Raw genomic sequence first — 20,268 nt, forward strand, 5'->3', positions numbered from 1 at the left:
TAAGGAAGCAGTTATTTAAGCTCGTGCACTTCCTCTGTGCACTAAACCTATGGTATATTTACATTTAGCCGTATAACAGATGTTTCTATGCGGAGGGACTCACAGGTCAGTGCATGCAATGCTAGCGAGCGTCTATAAGGCAGATTGGGCTGGTGGTGGCGGGTCATTGTGCTGAGGGTGGTGACCCCTTTGTGATGTTATCAAGCTTAATCAGAGCGTAATGACATCCGAATGCGGAGCCAGGACCCTCCGGTGCCCATGCTGCTGTCTGCGCTTTGCTTCCAAGCTGGCAAACCTGCATGTCACAGAAATGCAGCCACAGTGAAACCACACGCCTTGGCTCAGAAATTGCAACCTATTTTGTAAGGAGAGGTTTGCTTATGTAAGTTCAGTGCATTGATGAACTTCTCAGTCCTTTGGAAATAAAGGGACAGGGGGATGTGTAGGTCTGATCCATGCGGTTCAGGGCATGAAACCTTTGTCCGGACCATGAAAGGCTCAAAGGATCCACACTGCAGAGCTGATTTCCAGTTACTAGGAAACAGAAGCGTTCCGATCCCTTATATGCATGTGGAATTTGGAGAGAGCGGCTGCTCCTATGGTGAGCTGGAGATGAGGGGCACGCAAACCCGGAAAAGGGGGCCGTGAGGGTGATAAACCAAGGCCAAGCTTCCCATCTTTGGCCGGTCTCCATGGCAACACAAAACACCTCATCACGACCCACCGTGATGCTGACCCTGAAACCTCAGTCTGGATATCCAAGAAAAAAAAAAAAAACACACACACACACACACACACACATTTAAAAAAAATCAAAACTCATATTTGAACCATTCTGTTTGAAGATCGGTCTTTATGGGTGTGGGGGGGGGGGGGGCGGGGGTTATGTTCCTCTTTTTATTTAAGTTCCCTTAATTAAAGACCCTCCCCACTGAATTACTGATTATTATGTTGTTAAAGCAACTTTTAACTGCGATATCAAAACTGCCAGTGAAAAACTCCAGTGGCTGAACTGGAAAAGATGGATAAAAATGAGAGCTTATTGTTCCCAGATAAAGTGCTTGAAAACAGCTCGATAAGGAGGCTGACAAAGAGGCCGTTTAGAAAGTGCAGCTTTAAATAAGCACCGGCAGAGCAGCTGCGGCTGTGGCTCACGGAGCAGGGTGAGCGCTTCCCGTTCACTGCTGGTGTGATCGCCTTCCCTAATGGGCCCCGTCTCACTCCGCGCGTCCTGCAGTCAGGAAGATGGTCAGTGTGGCGTACCTCCCCACACTATTATTCTGTTTGCGAACTTGTTCACATAGTCCGCACTGAGACCATCCCAGACCCCGATGCCACCGGGAGAGAGAAACAGCGGCTCAGATCACCAAGGTTACTGTCAATTAATCTTTAATGGTCATAGGACAGGGTCCATGTGCAAAGGCAGCATTAAGAACAATGCTAATGTAATACACAAGAGCCAACACCGAGAAGCTCATTTTCACAGAATAAAAATACCAAATTTCATGGCTAATTACAAAAGCTACACGTGATTGCCTGCGATTCGATTGCCTTTTGGTCATTCTTCTTACAAGAGGTTACTGGAGGAGAGTAAACAGCAAGCAAACAGGAAATACAGCATTTAAACAATGTTTTTCACAGTGAGTTTTACAGTGAGGACAGCGTGGGTCACATGGTTGATGATGACACAGATCCCTACAGACAGGAAACTGAAGGAGTAGAAAATGTTATTTTGTAAGAAGGACTTAATACCCAATACCATGTGTGTGTTTTAAGGCATTTCTGGTAAAGTTTGAATAATAAAAAAAATTTTAGAAAGCCAAAAATCGATCAGTGTTTATGCCGTTCCTGCTCGACCATGTTTTATGTCGGATGGATCATGGCTTACAGATGGCAGTTTCACGCGATTCCCGCGAAAGGTTTCAGCGTTATGGCTAACTTTTGTCATTGCATAGCACCAAGGCCTTATAGGAAAGCGAGGGGCTGCTGGGTGCCGTGTAATGGAATTATCCCTGTAGAGGGCTGCTGGGTTTAACATCTCATACACATGAGTCTCGCTCCAACACTGAAAATAATACTGGTGATTTGCATGCTGCTCAGCTTCCACCCTCCTGGTCTTGCATCCTGGTGTTTTTTTTTTTTTGGAAAGCAAAATGCGTTTCTGTGCGCAGGATATATGCGACTCCACCACTTTGGACACACAGGAAACCATCTGCGGATGATGCAAAGCAGCTTGCCGGTGCTGGGTGTGCTTCCCGTTTCAGTTGGTGGGGGACGCTGCTCCCTCGCACCTCGTGCCGGTTCACCTGCGCTTCCCTTTTGAGTTGGTGGGGGACGCTGCTCCCTCGCACCTCGTGCCGGTTCACCTGCGCTTCCCTTTTGAGTTGGTGGGGGACGCTGCTCCCTTGCACCTCGTGCCGGTTCACCTGCGCTTCCCATTTGCGTTGGTGGGGGATGCTGCTCCCTCGCACCTCCTGCCGGTTCACCTGCGCTTCCCTTTTGAGTTGGTGGGGGACGCTGCTCCCTCGCACCTCGTGCCAGTTCACCTGCGCTTCCCATTTGCGTTGGTGGGGGACGCTGCTCCCTCGCACCTCCTGCCGGTTCACCTGCGCTTCCCGTTTGTGTTGGTGGGGGACGCTGCTCCCTCGCACCTCCTGCCGGTTCACCTGCGGTTCCCGTTGGCAGGAATAGCGTTCTTTGCAGTGTTAAGCACGTGTGTTTTGCCCGCAGATTCCTCCTGGTCTGTGGGGTAGTGGCTGTAAAGAGCACCATTATTCTCTGCCAGTGGCTCCATCACATAAAGGGGGGTTTGCAGAGGGTGGGCGTGGGGACCACCGAACTTGCGGCGTAAATGGCCAGGACAGACGCGTCATCCAATAGGCCGCCTCTGTCTGCCCGGAGAAAATTCCGGAAATGAAAATACATTTCAGGGAAGATAATAATCTGCTCTCGTTAGTTTGAAATGCCTGTCGACCCTGTGAACCCTCAACCCCCCCATTTAATTGCAAACACATTGAGGAGGAAATGAAAAACAATGCTAAATGATGATAGCCATACAATTGATAGAGATAGATCACTAAGAGCAGGGGCCCCACACGTGTGGAGAAGGGATCTGATGCACAGGGTGTGTGGGGGGAGGTTGAATTTGGCGTGCTGGGGGGGTCATTAACTCATCAGCACCTCTGTTCTTAAACAGGACCAAATGTGTGACATCTTACATGACATAAAAGTTGCAGAATGAGTTGTACGTCACACTCAGAGCATGATGTTTGGCACGCGAGGTCTCCTCACACAATGGCAAAGGCACCACCTACACCCCAGTCTTAGCTAGGGCCACCTTTGAGTTCGTCCTCCGCTTTAAGGCCTTGCAGATGAAGTCCCCCGCTTCCATTACTTTGGCGAGGTCTACACCCTGTGTTATGAGAGACAAAAAGGTAAAATAAACACGTGGCTCTCAGAACTGCCCAGCAGGGGGAGCCAAAGGGGAGGCCAGAAAGTCCGCCTCATTTGCATAGTGCTCTCTGATTGGGCGCAGATGTTTTTCAACTGTCACCAGAAGATCATCATGTCAAGACACATTGGAAGGTAGACATGCACAGTACTAGCCTCCATCAGCGATATTTGGAGAACTTTAAGGAAAAAGGAAAGGCTGGCAGGAGGAAGTTCTTTGGGTGGGTGCTAAAATCATCTCAGCAGAGTTTCTGCTTCTGGAAACTTCCAAGAACAACACTCACAGTCTCAATGCCCAGGCCGTGAAGCATGTACAGGACGTCCTCTGTCGACACGTTCCCCGAGGCCCCCCTGGCGTACGGACAGCCCCCCAGTCCCGCCACTGAGGAATCCACCACGGAAATCCCCATCTGGTGGAGAGACGGGAACATGGGAGCCGTCGGGAAAGGGGCTGCCAGGGCTGATGCTGCCTGATGTCCCCCCCCCGGCGTCTCCAGAAAACTTCATGGACAGGCCGCGATTTTTAAAATGATTATTTCATAATCTCATAATACAGCTTTATGAACATCACTTTGTCCTTTAAAATTTCTTAGAATGAATTTGCTGTCCATTGTGCTCTCTGATTATAAAAGCCACACAATACAGCCGAAAGCCCCCCTGGTTTGTTGCCCCCTGGTTTGTTGCCCCCCTGGTTTGCTGCCTCCCTGGTTTGCCGCCCCCCTGGTTTGCTACCCCCTGGTTTGCTGCCCCCTGGTTTGCCGCCTCCCTGGTTTGCCGCCCCCCTGGTTTGCCGCCCCGCTGGTTTGCCCCCTCCCTGGTTTGCTGCCCCCTGGTTTGCCGCCCCCCTGGTTTGCCGCCCCCCTAGTTTGCTGCCCCCCTGGTTTGCCCCCTCCCTGGTTTGCTGCCCCGCTGGTTTGCTGCCCCCCTGGTTTGCCGCCCCCCTGGTTTGCCGCCCCCCTGGTTTGCCGCCCCGCTGGTTTGCCCCCTCCCTGGTTTGCCGCCCCCCTGGTTTGCCGCCCCGCTGGTTTGCTGCCCCCTGGTTTGCCGCCCCCCTAGTTTGCCGCCCCCCTGGTTTGCCACCTCCCTGGTTTGCTGCCCCGCTGGTTTGCCCCCTCCCTGGTTTGCTGCCCCGCTGGTTTGCTGCCCCCCTGGTTTGCCGCCCCCCTGGTTTGCCGCCCCCCTGGTTTGCCGCCCCCCTAGTTTGCTGCCCCCCTGGTTTGCCGCCCCCCTGGTTTGCTGCCCCCTGGTTTGCCGCCCCCCTAGTTTGCTGCCCCCCTGGTTTGCCACCTCCCTGGTTTGCTGCCCCGCTGGTTTGCCGCCCCCCTAGTTTGCTGCCCCCCTGGTTTGCCACCTCCCTGGTTTGCTGCCCCGCTGGTTTGCCCCCTCCCTGGTTTGCTGCCCCGCTGGTTTGCTGCCCCCCTGGTTTGCCGCCCCCCTGGTTTGCCGCCCCCCTGGTTTGCCGCCCCCCTAGTTTGCCGCCCCCCTGGTTTGCCACCTCCCTGGTTTGCCGCCCCCCTGGTTTGCTGCCCCGCTGGTTTGCCGCCCCCCTGGTTTGCTGCCTCCCTGGTTTGCTGCCCCGCTGGTTTGCCGCCCCCTGGTTTGCCGCCCCCCTGGTTTGCCGCCCCCCTGGTTTGCTGCCTCCCTGGTTTGCTGCCTCCCTGGTTTGCCGCCCCCCTGGTTTGCTGCCCCCTGGTTTGCCGCCCCCCTGGTTTGCCGCCCCCCTAGTTTGCTGCCCCCCTGGTTTGCCCCCTCCCTGGTTTGCTGCCCCGCTGGTTTGCCGCCCCCCTGGTTTGCTGCCCCCTGGTTTGCTGCCCCGCTGGTTTGCTGCCCCCCTGGTTTGCCGCCCCCCTGGTTTGCCGCCCCCCTGGTTTGCCGCCCCGCTGGTTTGCCCCCTCCCTGGTTTGCCGCCCCCCTGGTTTGCCGCCCCCCTAGTTTGCTGCCCCCCTGGTTTGCCACCTCCCTGGTTTGCCGCCCCGCTGGTTTGCCGCCCCCCTGGTTTGCCGCCCCGCTGGTTTGCTGCCCCCTGGTTTGCCGCCCCCCTAGTTTGCTGCCCCCCTGGTTTGCCACCTCCCTGGTTTGCTGCCCCGCTGGTTTGCCCCCTCCCTGGTTTGCTGCCCCGCTGGTTTGCCGCCCCCCTGGTTTGCCGCCCCCCTGGTTTGCCGCCCCCCTGGTTTGCCGCCCCCCTAGTTTGCTGCCCCCCTGGTTTGCCACCTCCCTGGTTTGCCGCCCCCCTGGTTTGCTGCCCCGCTGGTTTGCCGCCCCCCTGGTTTGCTGCCTCCCTGGTTTGCTGCCCCGCTGGTTTGCCGCCCCCCTGGTTTGCTGCCCCCTGGTTTGCCGCCCCCCTGGTTTGCCGCCCCCCTGGTTTGCTGCCTCCCTGGTTTGCTGCCTCCCTGGTTTGCCGCCCCCCTGGTTTGCTGCCCCCTGGTTTGCCGCCCCCCTGGTTTGCCGCCCCCCTAGTTTGCTGCCCCCCTGGTTTGCCCCCTCCCTGGTTTGCTGCCCCGCTGGTTTGCTGCCCCCCTGGTTTGCCGCCCCCCTGGTTTGCCGCCCCGCTGGTTTGCCCCCTCCCTGGTTTGCCGCCCCCCTGGTTTGCCGCCCCCCTAGTTTGCTGCCCCCCTGGTTTGCCACCTCCCTGGTTTGCCGCCCCCCTGGTTTGCTGCCCCCTGGTTTGCCGCCCCCCTAGTTTGCTTCCCCCCTGGTTTGCCACCTCCCTGGTTTGCTGCCCCGCTGGTTTGCCGCCCCCCTGGTTTGCCGCCCCCCTGGTTTGCTGCCCCCTGGTTTGCTGCCCCGCTGGGTAAGAACTTCACTGCCACCCAGTAAGTCACAGGCTCCCTTCTCCAGCTAGACCGCAAACTGCCCGAAGGGGGAATTGTCACCAAGGGAGGCGTCATCTCTGTACCCCCCATCACCACTGGAAGTGGTCTGATTAGCATCAGTGATGGTAAAATCCTGTTTAAGTGTCATTAGACCTGGGAGTGAAAACCTTAAAGCAGCCCTGGCGTTATGGCCAGAGGGCGCCCCCTGGTGGCGCTGAATGGGCAATTTCAGTCTCCAGCTCATCCTACCACACGAAACACATCACATACGAATCAGGCGTGAGGTGTCCATGCTGATTTTTGCAGCGATCATTTCCTGCATATTGTCTGGAATACTTTGTAAACTGAGCTCCTTCTGTATTTTGTGCCTAATGTGGGAAAGTGCAGTGCAGGGTTCGGATGTTAAGTCGGTGCTCCATCACTCAGCCCAAAAGACAAAGGTCAGTTTTACTTTGAAAGGTTTCATGAGTAGATTATGTAGACATCTGTATGTATCTGAAAATGTCTGTGTCCATAAGAATAGCGTCGGTCGTGGATTAGCTGGTGTTATCTGTTTGCACTGGCTTGGACTTGGGTGTGACATTAGTGATTTGCTGCTAGGGTCAAAGTCTGGATTTAACGGCAAAGTGCTGCATGATGCCTTCAATTGCGTCCACAAGGAGGCACCCTGATGTGTTCTGGGTGGGGTATAGTCCCTGAGCTGCGGGTGACGGGCATGTTGGGGGGGTTAAAGCAGAACTGACACTGCAGTCACACCTTCACCCTGACAGCTGAAGACTGGGCCTTTTCCAGCTTGACACTCGCAACTGTTTGCTCAGAAAAAAATCATGTGTAAGTGTCAGAAGGTGTATGCAGATGCATGTGATTCAATGTGTGATTACGAGACTTTATGCGCATTTGTCACAACATTCTGTGTGTGACCACATTCTCAGCCTGTGTCACCCCCGTGTGTGACCACATTCTCAGCCTGCATGTGACCGTGTTTGACAGCATGTCTCAGCTAGTCTGTGACCGTGTGTGACCGTGCTTCTCAGCCTGTGTGTGACCGTGTGTGACAGCATGTCTCATCCTGTATGTGACCGTGTGTGACAGCATGTCTCAGCCTGTTTGTGACCGTGTGTGACAGCATGTCTCAGCCTGTATGTGACCGTGTGTGACATGTCTCAGCCTGTATGTGACCGTGTGTGACAGCATGTCTCAGCCTGTATGTGACCATGTGTGACAGCATGTCTCAACCTGTATGTGACCGTGTGTGACAGCATGTCTCAGCCTGTATGTGACCGTGTGTGACAGCATGTCTCAGCCTGTATGTGACCGTGTGTGACAGCATGTCTCAACCTGTATGTGACCGTGTGTGACAGCGTGTCTCAGCCTGTATGTGACCGTGTGTGACAGCGTGTCTCAGCCTGTATGTGACCGTGTGTGACAGCATGTCTCAACCTGTATGTGACCGTGTGTGACAGCGTGTCTCAGCCTGTATGTGACCGTGTGTGACAGCATGTCTCAAACTGTATGTGACCGTGTGTGACAGCATGTCTCAGCCTGTATGTGACCGTGTGTGACAGCATGTCTCAGCCTGTATGTGACCGTGTGTGACAGCATGTCTCAGCCTGTATGTGACCGCGCTTCTCAGCCTGTGTGTCACGCCCCTGTCTGACCCTTTCCCTATTATTTTTTTCTGTAACATATTTCATTTTGTATTCAGGGTATATATCAGTTCAAAGGCTCCCTTTGTGCCGATATCCATAAGGAGCCATCAGCGAAAAGCATTTCGGCATCTTATACCGAGTGGAACCCTGTTTGTACGGGCAGGAGGTCGATGTCTTAAGCAGGCCTCTTAAGCAGGCCTCCGTGTCTGTGCTGCTGCTGATTTGTGCCTGATCCGCCTTTAATGTCACATTCGGCACATTCATCCGGTCCGGAATCCAGCAGCGTGCCAAGCGGCCAGTTGACCGCGTGGATATTTACAGCCTCTGCCGTGCAGGTAATGTTACTTAAGTGTCTGCTTCCAGGTAGATGGAAAGCGGACGTCCACAGAGCCTGCCTGCTCTCGACCGGCGAGTTATTTACAGCATCTGCTGGAGCCCTTTGTCTGTGTCGTTAAGGGTTACGAAGCCAAACCTCTCCTTTCGAGAAGCGTCACGGATTAAGAGATCAGAATGTTTTCCACATGGTCCCCTTGACTGTCAGGAGAATATTAAAGAACTTTTCCAGCTTCCGTAGCCGAGCCAGATGTGGAGGGGGGTCCAGGAGAGGAGCGAAACGAACGTACTTATCCTCCGGCTGACCCCACCGCAACATCGGGACAGATCAATTCTGACACCGGTGCAGGGTGGTGGGGGTCGATTCTGGGCTGCAAGAACGAAGCTAAGCTTTTGCCCACCGAACAACGTCCTTATTTGGCGCCTTTTCTCAGGGACGCGGCGCCGTTTCATGCGATCCCTGTCAGACCGCACTGTAATCGCTGTTTGTGTTGGCAGGAGGCGGTAATCTGCTCCTCTGTGTCCACAGCTCTGCACATTCCCAGATCTCGGCTTTGCTAACGTCACCATCGGCTATCGTACCGGGCAGACGTTGTTGTTGTGTAAACACCAAGGGGTAATTTACGGTGCCAGTCCACGCACATCCTGCTCCAAAGTGCCAGAGGCAGCAAGGTCTTGAGTGAACGATTCCTGGCAGGGGGATGCTGAGAAGGAACAGTGCGACCTTCAGTAGCAAACGCCAACTCTGGTGAGAAGCGGTGGTCAGAAAACTTGCAGTGGCAGTGTTCAGTTAGCTTAACACAAGGCAGAGAACAGATGTGAGCCCCTTGTTAGAGCGCAGCATTCACTCAGCTGTGACTCCTGTAAAAACAATACTTTCCTGAGGGAAGATACTTCAGAGGCTGCAGTTCTGAACATTAGATGCCCGCGCCAAGTCCTGGCGCATGAAGGAGGTCCGTGGCAAGCTGAGTGGGGGGCCTCTCTCAGCCTCTGACGTGGCGGGAAGCCCAGGGATGCTAGCAAACCATGCTGACATTTCTCAAAATAAACCCCGGAATCTGAGCAGAGGACACTGGGCCATGGCGGGTGAAGTGTATGCCGGACACGGCATTCCAAGCGCGCGCCGGACACGGCATTCCAAGCGCGCGCCGGACACGGCATTCCAAGCGCGCGCCGGACACGGCATTCCAAGCGCGCGCCGGACACGGTATTCCAAGCAGCAACAAACAGAGCAGCAACATCCGCGATGCTGCTTTTCGCCGGATGTTTGTGGGTCAAAGAGACTCACGAATGGAGGGCATAAAAAAAGCAGCATCCCCGTTTCCCAGTGATGCTGAGCCTGCTGGTTCTGGGAAAGTTGTCAGAGCTGCGGACCAGGGCACCGGGTCTGGAGCAGGTGCCACGCCTGCTCTGAACCCCTGGATCAGTCCTTGCAGGGAGAAAAGACTGACTTTAGGCTTTTGGCTGACAGTGGCGGCTGAATTCCTGACAAACAAGGTGACTTTTCACGCTGGTACAGCACGTGACATCATGGCTGGTGCCCGGTACTCGCTCTAGCCACCTAACGCACCCGCTTCCTTGCACCACTTCTTAGCGACATCACCAGACAAGATCCCGCCTGCTCTCTGACTCCGAAGAGCTGCTGTAAGCCACCCTCAACTGCACAACAAAGGAGCTGTAATTGAATGCATGCGGCCTGCGTGGCGGCCTCAGTCCCCTTTTGCGGTCGTGGTCATGCTCCAGAAATTCACGGGCATGTTTTTTTACTCTGAAGGACTTTAATTAAAGCTGCACGGTGTGGTTCCGGTCGTTTCTGGAAAGACAGATGGGTCTGTCATGCCTAAGCTAAGCTGATTTGCAAAAAATCGGTTTTGTGGTCATTGCTGCTGCGAGATTGTCCCACCGTGACCCCCCGACCACAACTGAGGATTGTATTTTAAGGGCACTACTGATATGATCGCTTTAAGAGAAATTAACAAAGTATCCCTGAGCCAGAGCCATTTTTCTGTGTAGTTTAACAGTGCCGAAATCTGGTAAATAACAGAAAGGATTAAGGTCCCGATGAGCCCAGGAAATTCCCCTGGCACCTGATTCATCTCCTTACCTGCCCTCCATAAAAAACACAAACAACATCAGAAACGTGGCAGCAGTCAAAGGGGCAGATTTATCGACGCTATGAGTTTCTTTCTAATGAAATAAGAGCCATGTGAATGGGGTATAGGAAAGGCAAACTATGAGTGTATGATGTAAAGCAGGGTAACCACTGCTCTGTCTTTGATGCTGCTTGAATGTCACCCAGATTTCTGGGGATTTACATGAAGTAGCTTCAAGGTCCACATCTCCACAGCCCTCAGAAGGTACACATCTCCATAGCCACAGTCCTCAGAAGGTGCACATCTCCATAGCCACAACCCACAGAAGGTGCACGTATCCATAGCCACAGCCTTCTGAAGGTGCACATCTCCATAGCCCTCAGAAGGTGCACATCTCCATAGCCCTCAGAGGGAGCATGTCTCCGTAGCCACAGCCCTCAGAAGGTGCACGTATCCATAGCCACAGCCTTCTGAAGGTGCACATCTCCATAGCCCTCAGAAGGTGCACATCTCCATAGCCCTCAGAAGGTGCACATCTCCATAGCCGTAACCCTCAGAAGGTGCACATCTCCATAGCCACAGCCCTCAAAAGGTGCACATCTCCATGGCCACAGCCCTCAGAAGGTGCACATCTCCATAGCCACAGCACATCTCCATAGCCAGAGCCCTCAGAAGGTGCACATCTCCATAGCCGCAGCCTTCAAAAGGTGCACATCTCCTGAGGTTAGGGCGACATTCCCTGGATGCCATTCACATGTCCACCACATGGTTAAAAGTGAGGTGTTTCAGGGAGTCTGCTTTATGTTCAAACTTTTTAAATTACTTTGACTGTCTACCATCAATTGGCGGAGCAGAGAAGGTTTAATCTCAGCCTGCCCGCGAAACTCCTACAGCGGACCCGTAAATTGACTTCATGCTCACAGGACGGGAAGTTAATTTGGCCGAGCAGGATTTCCCAACTGTCTGGGCTCAGCCGGCATGGGATCGTCTGGAGAGGTGTGATGAATTAGATGAGGTCAAGTCCACAGAGTTAAACTATATATCCTTCTCCATTGTGTGGAGAGCCAGAGGTTGGAAAAGTTACATTGTTGGGAAGGTGCTCAAGAAAGCTTCCGAAATAAGGCTTCCCAGAGAAAGGAATGTCTTTATCGAGGATGAAAGCGGGGACCTCCCTGCCCACAGGGCTGACAGAATTCATTTCTCTCACAGCTGGTGGCGTGAAGCACCGGCACCCCCGTAATGAAAAGCCACGATAAAATCTTTCATTTCCACCCTGTTTGTCGAGGTGGGGGTGAACAAATGGGGAGGGGGGACAAATTTCCCAAGCTGTTATTATTTTCTGTGGTCATGGGGCAGCTGTGATGAATCAATTTTATGCTGATTCACAATGAAAAAAACTTTTTCCCCAGGGGAGTGAATTCCCAGATCAGAGCTCGCCGTGAACCGTAGCTACCTCTCAAAGTGTGGCACACGAGCACACAGAACATTTCCAAAATATTTCTCTAGGTATAACAGAAGCTGGAATGCAGGCAGCGGGGAGCAGTAACCCGACAGAGGTTGCTTTGTTAATGCCAGTTCTCCGAGAGCCTATTTCCAGCTCAGAAACTGTCCTGCGACATGCGCACAAACAGCCAAGGAAAATGTTATTTTTTGCAGAGTAAATGGTACCATGTCAGGCGCTGAGGTAAAAATAAAAAGTCGATCCGGTGTCTGGTGTAGGTCGGCCCGCGGGTCGCCGCTGTACTGTTCCCCGGCTTTGAAATCGGACCCGCATCGGGACACAGAGTTTACAGTGACATGGGGGGGGGGGGGGGGTTGGGGGTGGTAACAGCGGGGCTCATTCATGTCATGTGCGGTCGTAACCTCGCCCTGAACCGGCAGAGTCCTGTGTTCGGCTAAACGGCGCGGGCGGCCTGCCTGATAGAGAGAGAGAGCAAGACAGGGAAGGAGGGGGGGGGTGACCGACATAGAGACAGGCTTCCCATTCTGCCATCCGCCATGTGCTCGGTGTGTGGGGGGGGGGGGGGGCAGGTGATGAAAGGGCACCCCCCGCCCTGCTATAGCCCCCCCCCGGGCTCCCACTTTGGCCTCACAGGTGTCACGAGGGCTCAATGACAGACGAGTTCAGACACCCCACCCTCGAGGGACTCGCTCTCAACCCCCCTGCACCCACCCTGCATGCGTCGGGGGCGGGGGGGGGGGCTTTGTCGAGGCTGACTGTCATATGAAACGGGAGAGTAGGCGGAGCCCCAGAGGTACTGGTGCGGCCCTGGGGAGGACACGGCTTCAGCAGGGGGCGCTCTCTCACTTTCCTGCGGCTACATGGTCCTGGACCCGATATTGAAGTGCAGAACACCCCGCACCCCCCTACCCCCCACAGCTAGAGCCTTTCCTGACCTGTGAAGGTTTCTCTCCATGTTTTTCCAGGGCCCCCCGCCTTGCTGTGGGGGTGTGTTACCATGTCTTTTACTTGCTCCCTCTAGGGAATCCCCTGTTCTAATTGTCAGATTGTGTTTCCCATTAGACAAGTCCTACACTGAACTGTGCGTGTGCGTTCAACATCTCCCCCCTGCATACAGACACACCATCTTCATGCACGATCATGTACATATATCAACAGGTACCCGCTCTGGTTATGAAATATTTCTGCGACTTCTGAGTCTCAGTTTTGGCTCTTAAACTGTGGTTCCTGGTTGAGGGCTTTGCGCTTTACTCTCTGCTCTGGCCGGTCCTGATTTATAGCTTTTACACAGCAGTGTATTTTACTGCAGTAGCACAGGTTAAGCATCTCCCTCAAAAGAAGAACAGCAAGGTCCTCCATCAGGAGACCGTGAGGGTGAGTCTGTGACTCAGAGGCCAGCGGTGCACGGGGGCCTGGGCTGACCTGCAGGGCCGTGAGGATGTTGGCGAGGGCCTGGCCGTACGTGTCGTGGCAGTGGACAGCCAAGGCATCCGCCGGCACCTCCGCCAGCACGGCCCCCAGCAGCCGTGCCATGCTGCCTGGCGTCCCCACGCCGATGGTGTCCCCCAGCGAGATCTCGTAGCAGCCCAGATCATGCAGCCTCTTTGCCACCTGGATGGGAAATGCGGCCAATCAACACTGTGGCTTGGAGGTGGAAAAAAATAATGGCTGGAAGGCCAAACATGCAGGCTGGGGTTCGTTCTGTCGCCAGGTATGATGCTCTCTGGCGAAATATTAAAAAATGGAGGTAGGGTCACAATAGACATGACGTACCTTTGTCACTTCTTCCGGCTCTATCTTCCCTTCGTATGGGCATCCGAGTGCACAGGAGACATACCTAAGACAAAGACATTAAGAAAACATGACATTTAAACGTCCCCAAATCTTAGATTTACCACTTAAATAAATGGCCGTCAATATTCTGATGCTTTTCCAGTTAGTCCAACATACACAGTTGACTAAATCTGTGACAGAACAACAGCCTCAGTCGTAAAGCTTGTATGAATTAGTTAGGATGATCTTTTGCTGATGTGGTCCCTGGTGTTCGGTCAGGGATTTAAATATAGAGCCATGTCTTTCTGTACACGGCGTGCTTCTGTTTGGGGGATGATATCTCCGACACCGCTACCCGTCTCCACAGGGTCTCCCCAGGTAGAGGGGCAAGGGGCAGCTCTCGTTCATCGTAACGTGAAACATGTCATGGGTAAGTCACAGCGGCACGTGATGAATCTCCCGCTTCTTTCCTGCTCCTGTAAAGCTGCAAACCCTCTGGCTCTGCTCTCTCGGCTGGGTCTGCATTAATAACCAAAATATAAGACGATGTGGATGCGTCCGTCTTGCTGATTCACCGTTAACTTCTGCTCTTTGTGCATTAATAAATCCCCACGAGAGTTTTTATTGTGATGTGGTTTTGGTTCCATGGGTAATTAAAGGAAATAAATGTAAACTGTCACTTTCTTTAAAAAGCATATACAAGTTTTACATTGAGTAAATTATAAGCTTTGAGTTTTATAAACTTTGTGCTGGCATAGAGATTTTTCATGCTCCAGGAATGAAGGGGTTTGAGCCAAAGAGGTCTGAGTTCAGTCTTAAAAAACTGGATTTCCCCTGTCCATGTACACACGGAGCAGCTGTTTAATGCGGTGAAAAACATACAAAAAACATTATGTATACATCTGCTCCAACTTGACAGTAGACTTTGTCCAAACAGAGTTAGGAAGCATGGATGTAATGTGGATTTTCCACATGACGAGCAGAGCTGTGATGCTGGCTGAGTGATTTACAGCCCTCTTCATGTCTGTGAAGCTGAGTGTCTGTGTCCGGGAGATGCTATGCACACTTTGCCTCTGCTGGGGAGCCAGACATCATAGTAAACATTAACTGTGTGACTTATTGCCCATTACTGGGGACCTAAGTGGATTATTTATAAGCTTGACAGCCAGGATATTCCCCTGGCCAAGCGGTCACAGTGCACTAACCCCCGGACAGGTATCTGGGCCTTTTTGGCAGCATGGAGGACTTTTTCGAACCGCTGCATGCTCTCGTCGATGGAGCAGTTGATGTTCTTCCTGCTGAAGGTCTCAGAGGCTGAAGCAAACACAGCCACCTCTGTGGCACCTGCCGCCACCTTGGAAGCAACAGAAAACATCAGCCCAGATTTGTCAAGGATTAGTTGGGTCAGGGTTGAGGTTAGTGGGGTTAGGGTTAGTGTTAGCTGTTCCTTATTGAGGCTACAAGCAGAGAGAGTAGACTCCTGTGTTGTGGCTGAAGACATGAACTTATAAACAACAGCTTCCCTGCTTCAAGACCAAAGAGAGAACTACTGAATTCAAGGAAGGTACTTGAATAATATATCCAGCAAAAACATTAAATGTAAATGCAAAATATCTGATAAAAAGTTATATCTCAATTATAAAACAAATGGTATATCTCTATAATAAACACTTACAGCAGCCTGGAAGCCTTGAAAATTAGGTGTCAGTACTGGATATTTCACTTGAGGTTCTCTGTGGATTCCCCGGAGAACATCTGTGTGGTCAGCCATCTGGGAGTGATCAAAGTGACCGAGGATTGAGCACAGACCAGCAAGCACACTGCCATGTTTATCACCATCTGAGTGTGCCTGTTCAGAGGGCCATCCAGCGAGACACCGAAGAAGCGGGGTGAGATACCAAGTGTGCCTCTCTGTGCCCAAGACGTCCCTCTCCGCAGAGATTTACAGAAAAGAATGGTTACCTAATAAATCACTCAGAGATTTTAGGCAAACAAGAGAGAGAGATATTACCTGTGGCACCCACTTTGAAGACACGAAAGCGGTGGCTTCAATCACGGACAGGCCTGTTTTAGACAACATGTCGATGAGCTCCAACTTCACTTTGGTGGGAACAATTTCCTGAAAGAAGAGGAAATTCATCAGAAATTTTGTGGGTCATTTTCATAAAGCATTTTTTGTGACAATGCTTTCTTGCTGTCTTTTCAAGTTTCATTTCTTAAATCATATTTCTGGGTATTATAAACTTTCTGAAATGGTCGCATATTTATGGATATTGTGAACTTTTTGAAATGGTCGCATATTTATGGTTATTGTGAACTTTCTGAAATGGTAGCATATTTATGGGCATAAATATGGGAATAAAAAAGCTCAGTCTTAACCACGCTAAACATGTAACATCTGATAAAATCATATTATATTTCAAGGTCGGTTTGTATCATTTCATCAAAACAGTGTCTGTGGGAAAATGGGGAACAAGTTCTAAGGGAGTCGCCGAGAAGATCCAAGCATGTTACTCCCTTTTCAAGAACCTTAGTGTGTCACCAATGAAAATGAGAAACCAATTACTTAATAAGTACAGGGAATCAGGATGATCAGTCTTAATTAGTGAAGCAGGTCTGTCTCTGCATTTCATATACCTGGCAAATTCAGCTATGAAACACAGTAATCTAACACAAATCACCACTTAAAGTGTGTGGTTTTTAATCAGAGAGACAATTTTGACATAACTCTTACCTGGAGTAGACTGTCAGATCATACTGGTTAACAGTGCTGAAGGTTACGGTGTTTTGGACATTAGTTACACATTAGATTCCCTGCCTGGATCACTCTGGGTCATCTCCTTTACCATGCTTGCATCACAGATAACATGTTTCGCAAACACTCTGCCCACACGACACTCTACCTTTGCCCAGACAGCACATGCTTTCAAACATAACTTGTTTATATTTCTAGATATAATTTTTCCTCTCCAGAATTGCTTAACAGATGTCTTTTCTTGCATTTTAAAGGTGTTTAATAAAAATGTGATGCCTTATTATCCAAAAAGCCCAAAGAACGAAAAAATGAATGGACAGTGTTTACTAGTACATTATGATTGAGGGTCAATTATGAAACTGTGTTTTCAGAACAAACTGACCAATAAAAGTGGGGATAGTTTAAAAAAAAGGGATAATTTACATTTTCATTCTGCAGTCCATCCCTTGGCCCAACTTCCACAACTTTAACAAACTCTGGGAGCTGATTCGGAGCTGGCACCTGGAATACACACAAAGAAAGTCTTTAGCATTTAGCAAAATGGCTGCGATATGGAAAGCATCCTGTCAACAGATTCATCTTCCACCATCTTTCAACACCCTTGGTCAGATGCACGGTAATAAATCCTAAACAGGGGTCTTGAACATGGTGTCCCACCGCTGCCTGAGCGCTTCACAGCTTCACCCTATCCCTCACTGACTATCATAGCTTCACATGTCGGACGCTCTCCCTAGTCACTGACTATCACAGCTTCACATGCCGGACGCTCTCCCTAGTCACTGACTATCACAGCTTCACATGCTTGGTGCATGATCCTGGGGGGCTAAGACCCACTTCCTGCATGAGGAGCGTAGGAGCACTGTGAGCTGGCCGCGGCTCTGCCTGAGGAGCGTAGGAGCACTGTGAGCTGGCCGCGGCTCTGCCTGAGGAGCGTAGGAGCACTGTGAGCTGGCCGCGGCTCTGCCTGAGGAGCGTAGGAGCACTGTGAGCTGGCCGCGGCTCTGCCTGAGGAGCGTAGGAGCACTGTGAGCTGGCCGCGACTCTGCCTGAGGAGCGTAGGAGCACTGTGAGCTGGCCGCGACTCTGCGTGAGGAGCGTAGGAGCACTGTGAGCCGGGTACGGCTCTGCGTGAGGAGCGTAGGAGCACTGTGAGCTGGCCGCGACTCTGCGTGAGGAGCGTAGGAGCACTGTGAGCTGGCCGCGACTCTGCGTGAGGAGCGTAGGAGCACTGTGAGCTGGCTACGGCTCTGCATGAGGAGCGTAGGAGCACTGTGAGCTGGCCGCGACTCTGCGTGAGGAGCGTAGGAGCACTGTGAGCTGGCCGCGACTCTGCGTGAGGAGCGTAGGAGCACTGTGAGCTGGCCGCGACTCTGCGTGAGGAGCGTAGGAGCACTGTGAGCTGGCCGCGACTCTGCGTGAGGAGCGTAGGAGCACTGTGAGCTGGCTACGGCTCTGCATGAGGAGCGTAGGAGCACTGTGAGCTGGCCGCGACTCTGCGTGAGGAGCGTAGGAGCACTGTGAGCTGGCCGCGACTCTGCGTGAGGAGCGTAGGAGCACTGTGAGCCGGGTACGGCTCTGCCTGAGGAGCGTAGGAGCACTGTGAGCTGGCCGCGGCTCTGCGTGAGGAGCGTAGGAGCACTGTGAGCTGGCCGCGACTCTGCGTGAGGAGCGTAGGAGCACTGTGAGCCGGGTACGGCTCTGCGTGAGGAGCGTAGGAGCACTGTGAGCTGGCCGCGACTCTGCGTGAGGAGCGTAGGAGCACTGTGAGCTGGCCGCGACTCTGCGTGAGGAGCGTAGGAGCACTGTGAGCTGGCTACGGCTCTACATGAGGAGCGTAGGAGCACTGTGAGCTGGCCGCGGCTCTGCCTGAGGAGCGTAGGAGCACTGTGAGCTGGCCGCGGCTCTGCGTGAGGAGCGTAGGAGCACTCTGAGCTGGCCGCGACTCTGCGTGAGGAGCGTAGGAGCACTGTGAGCTGGCTACGGCTCTGCATGAGGAGCGTAGGAGCACTGTGAGCTGGCTACGGCTCTGCATGAGGAGCATAGGAGCACTGTGAGCTGGCTACGGCTCTGCATGAGGAGCGTAGGAGCACTGTGAGCTGGCCGCGGCTCTGCGTGAGGAGCGTAGGAGCACTGTGAGCTGGCCGCGACTCTGCGTGAGGAGCGTAGGAGCACTGTGAGCTGGCCGCGGCTCTGCCTGAGGAGCGTAGGAGCACTGTGAGCTGGCCGCGACTCCATGTTCCTGGGCTGAGGCGCTGCTGCCACCGTCTCCCTGGGCCCTAAATCACAGTGAGTCTTGCTTTGCGATGATTTCCTACCGCGACAATGCAGGAGCTAAATATACACGGGGGGGGGGCAGTGTGGATATCTGCTGACCGCCCCTCCTCCTCTCCCTCAGTCCCCATGTTCCCCCAGCCTGGTTATCGCACCATCTGTGGCAGAGACTGCCCGCACAGCATGGGGGCGCTGTACCCTGCTCACCTTGTCCTTCTGCATCCAGAGTGGCAGCCGTGGGTACATCGGAAACAGCCGCTCCACGCTGAAGCAATGCTTCGCTGGCACAGGGACGTTCCCCATGGGCCCACTGGCAAGCCTGGCCCCCTCGCACACTCGCCTCTTCTGGTCGTGTCGCCGCTCGCACACTCGCCTCTTCTGGTCGTGTCGCCGCTCGCACACTCGCCTCTTCTGGTCGTGTCGCCGCTCGCACGCTCGTCTCTTCTGGTCGTGTCGCCGCTCGCACGTGTCGCTGGCGAGTGATGCTACAGATAGGCGCCGCAGAAGGAATCCTGTCAGATAGTGATAGGTGGTTAGGGAGGGTGACTCAGCTGTTGCCATGGCAGCATCATCACTGGCTGAGAAGGAGGCAGGGGGAGGGATGAAGAGAGAGCGAGAGAGAGAGAGCGAGAGAGAGAGAGCGAGAGAGGGAACAGACAGCCCCCCCCCCTCGCGTCCTGGGTGTCAGCCATGTTTGTGTCTCCGGGAAGCAGGGCAGCAGGCCATCTCAGGGCCAAAATAGCAGCTTTACTGTTATTTGTTTGGACATTTTCACCAGAATTCCCACCTTTTCATCTGATATAACCACAGATCAGCACCTTCAGTAGATTTACCTTAGATAGTAAACAATAATAAAAACTGAAATATACATGATTTTTTTTCTTTTTTAAATGCATTTCTAAATATTGGATAATTTACTCTATTAAAATGGTAATTTTCCATTAAAAATCATTGTAACCCTCAACATATGTAAATAATATAGAAGGAAAACAGCCGTGAATGTGACTCTTGACACATTATTGAAAATGTAATTGAACAGAAACAACCTGAAACCATTTTATTGTTGTCTCTTTCTGAAAAATCAGAAAGCGTTATTTCAACATTACTTTAATGTTATGCTAACACTGAGGTAAGACAGATAGAGTTCCCCTCAGCGAGGCCATATGCAAAACTCCTGTGCCGTTAACGGCCTTTTAAAAGGCAGATTTTGCAAAGTTGATCCCCCATAGCCAACAGCTGCAGAGGAGTAGATAATGTTTGCAGCCCCAGCTTTCAGAGAGATGCCGTAGGCACCCAGGTACTCACGCTAACATGCAGCTGCTCGTAGTACCTGCAGGGGGCGTCCTGTGCGGAATGCAGGGCAGGTGAACAAAGAAGCTTCACGTTTAAGATACATATGAAAAGGACCGGAGGAGCTGCCACGGAAACGGCCCTCGGTGATGGATACTATGGTTAAAGACATTTTTACTGCAGTATATTACCAAGAAAATGTAGCTTTGATGACATCACCCTGACAGGTGCTTTGAAATGATACATTCCTATGGAGGCAACCTTGTTGCTTATACTGTACCATAAACATAGCAGTTACCGGCTTCAGGGACAAATGATAGGCAGCATCAGGCCCCTCCGGAGCCCCTACTCGTTCATTCAATTTAATTAACGCAAACCG

The 20,268-nt window shown here is 52.6% G+C and overlaps 1 protein-coding gene across 1 annotated transcript; it reads right to left on the minus strand.

Annotated features, from left to right (window-relative positions):
• Nucleotides 1-1,393: 1,393 nt before the first annotated feature.
• On the minus strand, nt 1,394-19,152 carry hmgcll1 (3-hydroxymethyl-3-methylglutaryl-CoA lyase like 1). The gene is made up of 9 exons (XM_023829066.2): nt 18,807-19,152; nt 16,752-16,829; nt 15,585-15,692; nt 15,249-15,344; nt 14,779-14,927; nt 13,574-13,637; nt 13,223-13,411; nt 3,735-3,860; nt 1,394-3,412 (listed from the first exon to the last, which is right to left on the minus strand). Exons 1-9 carry the CDS (start codon nt 18,900-18,902, stop codon nt 3,311-3,313), a joined length of 1,008 nt encoding a protein of 335 aa, XP_023684834.1. The 5' UTR covers nt 18,903-19,152; the 3' UTR covers nt 1,394-3,310.
• Nucleotides 19,153-20,268: the final 1,116 nt, after the last annotated feature.

This window comes from Paramormyrops kingsleyae, chromosome 3 (genome assembly GCF_048594095.1).
Source record: "Paramormyrops kingsleyae isolate MSU_618 chromosome 3, PKINGS_0.4, whole genome shotgun sequence".
NCBI lineage: Eukaryota > Metazoa > Chordata > Actinopteri > Osteoglossiformes > Mormyridae > Paramormyrops > Paramormyrops kingsleyae.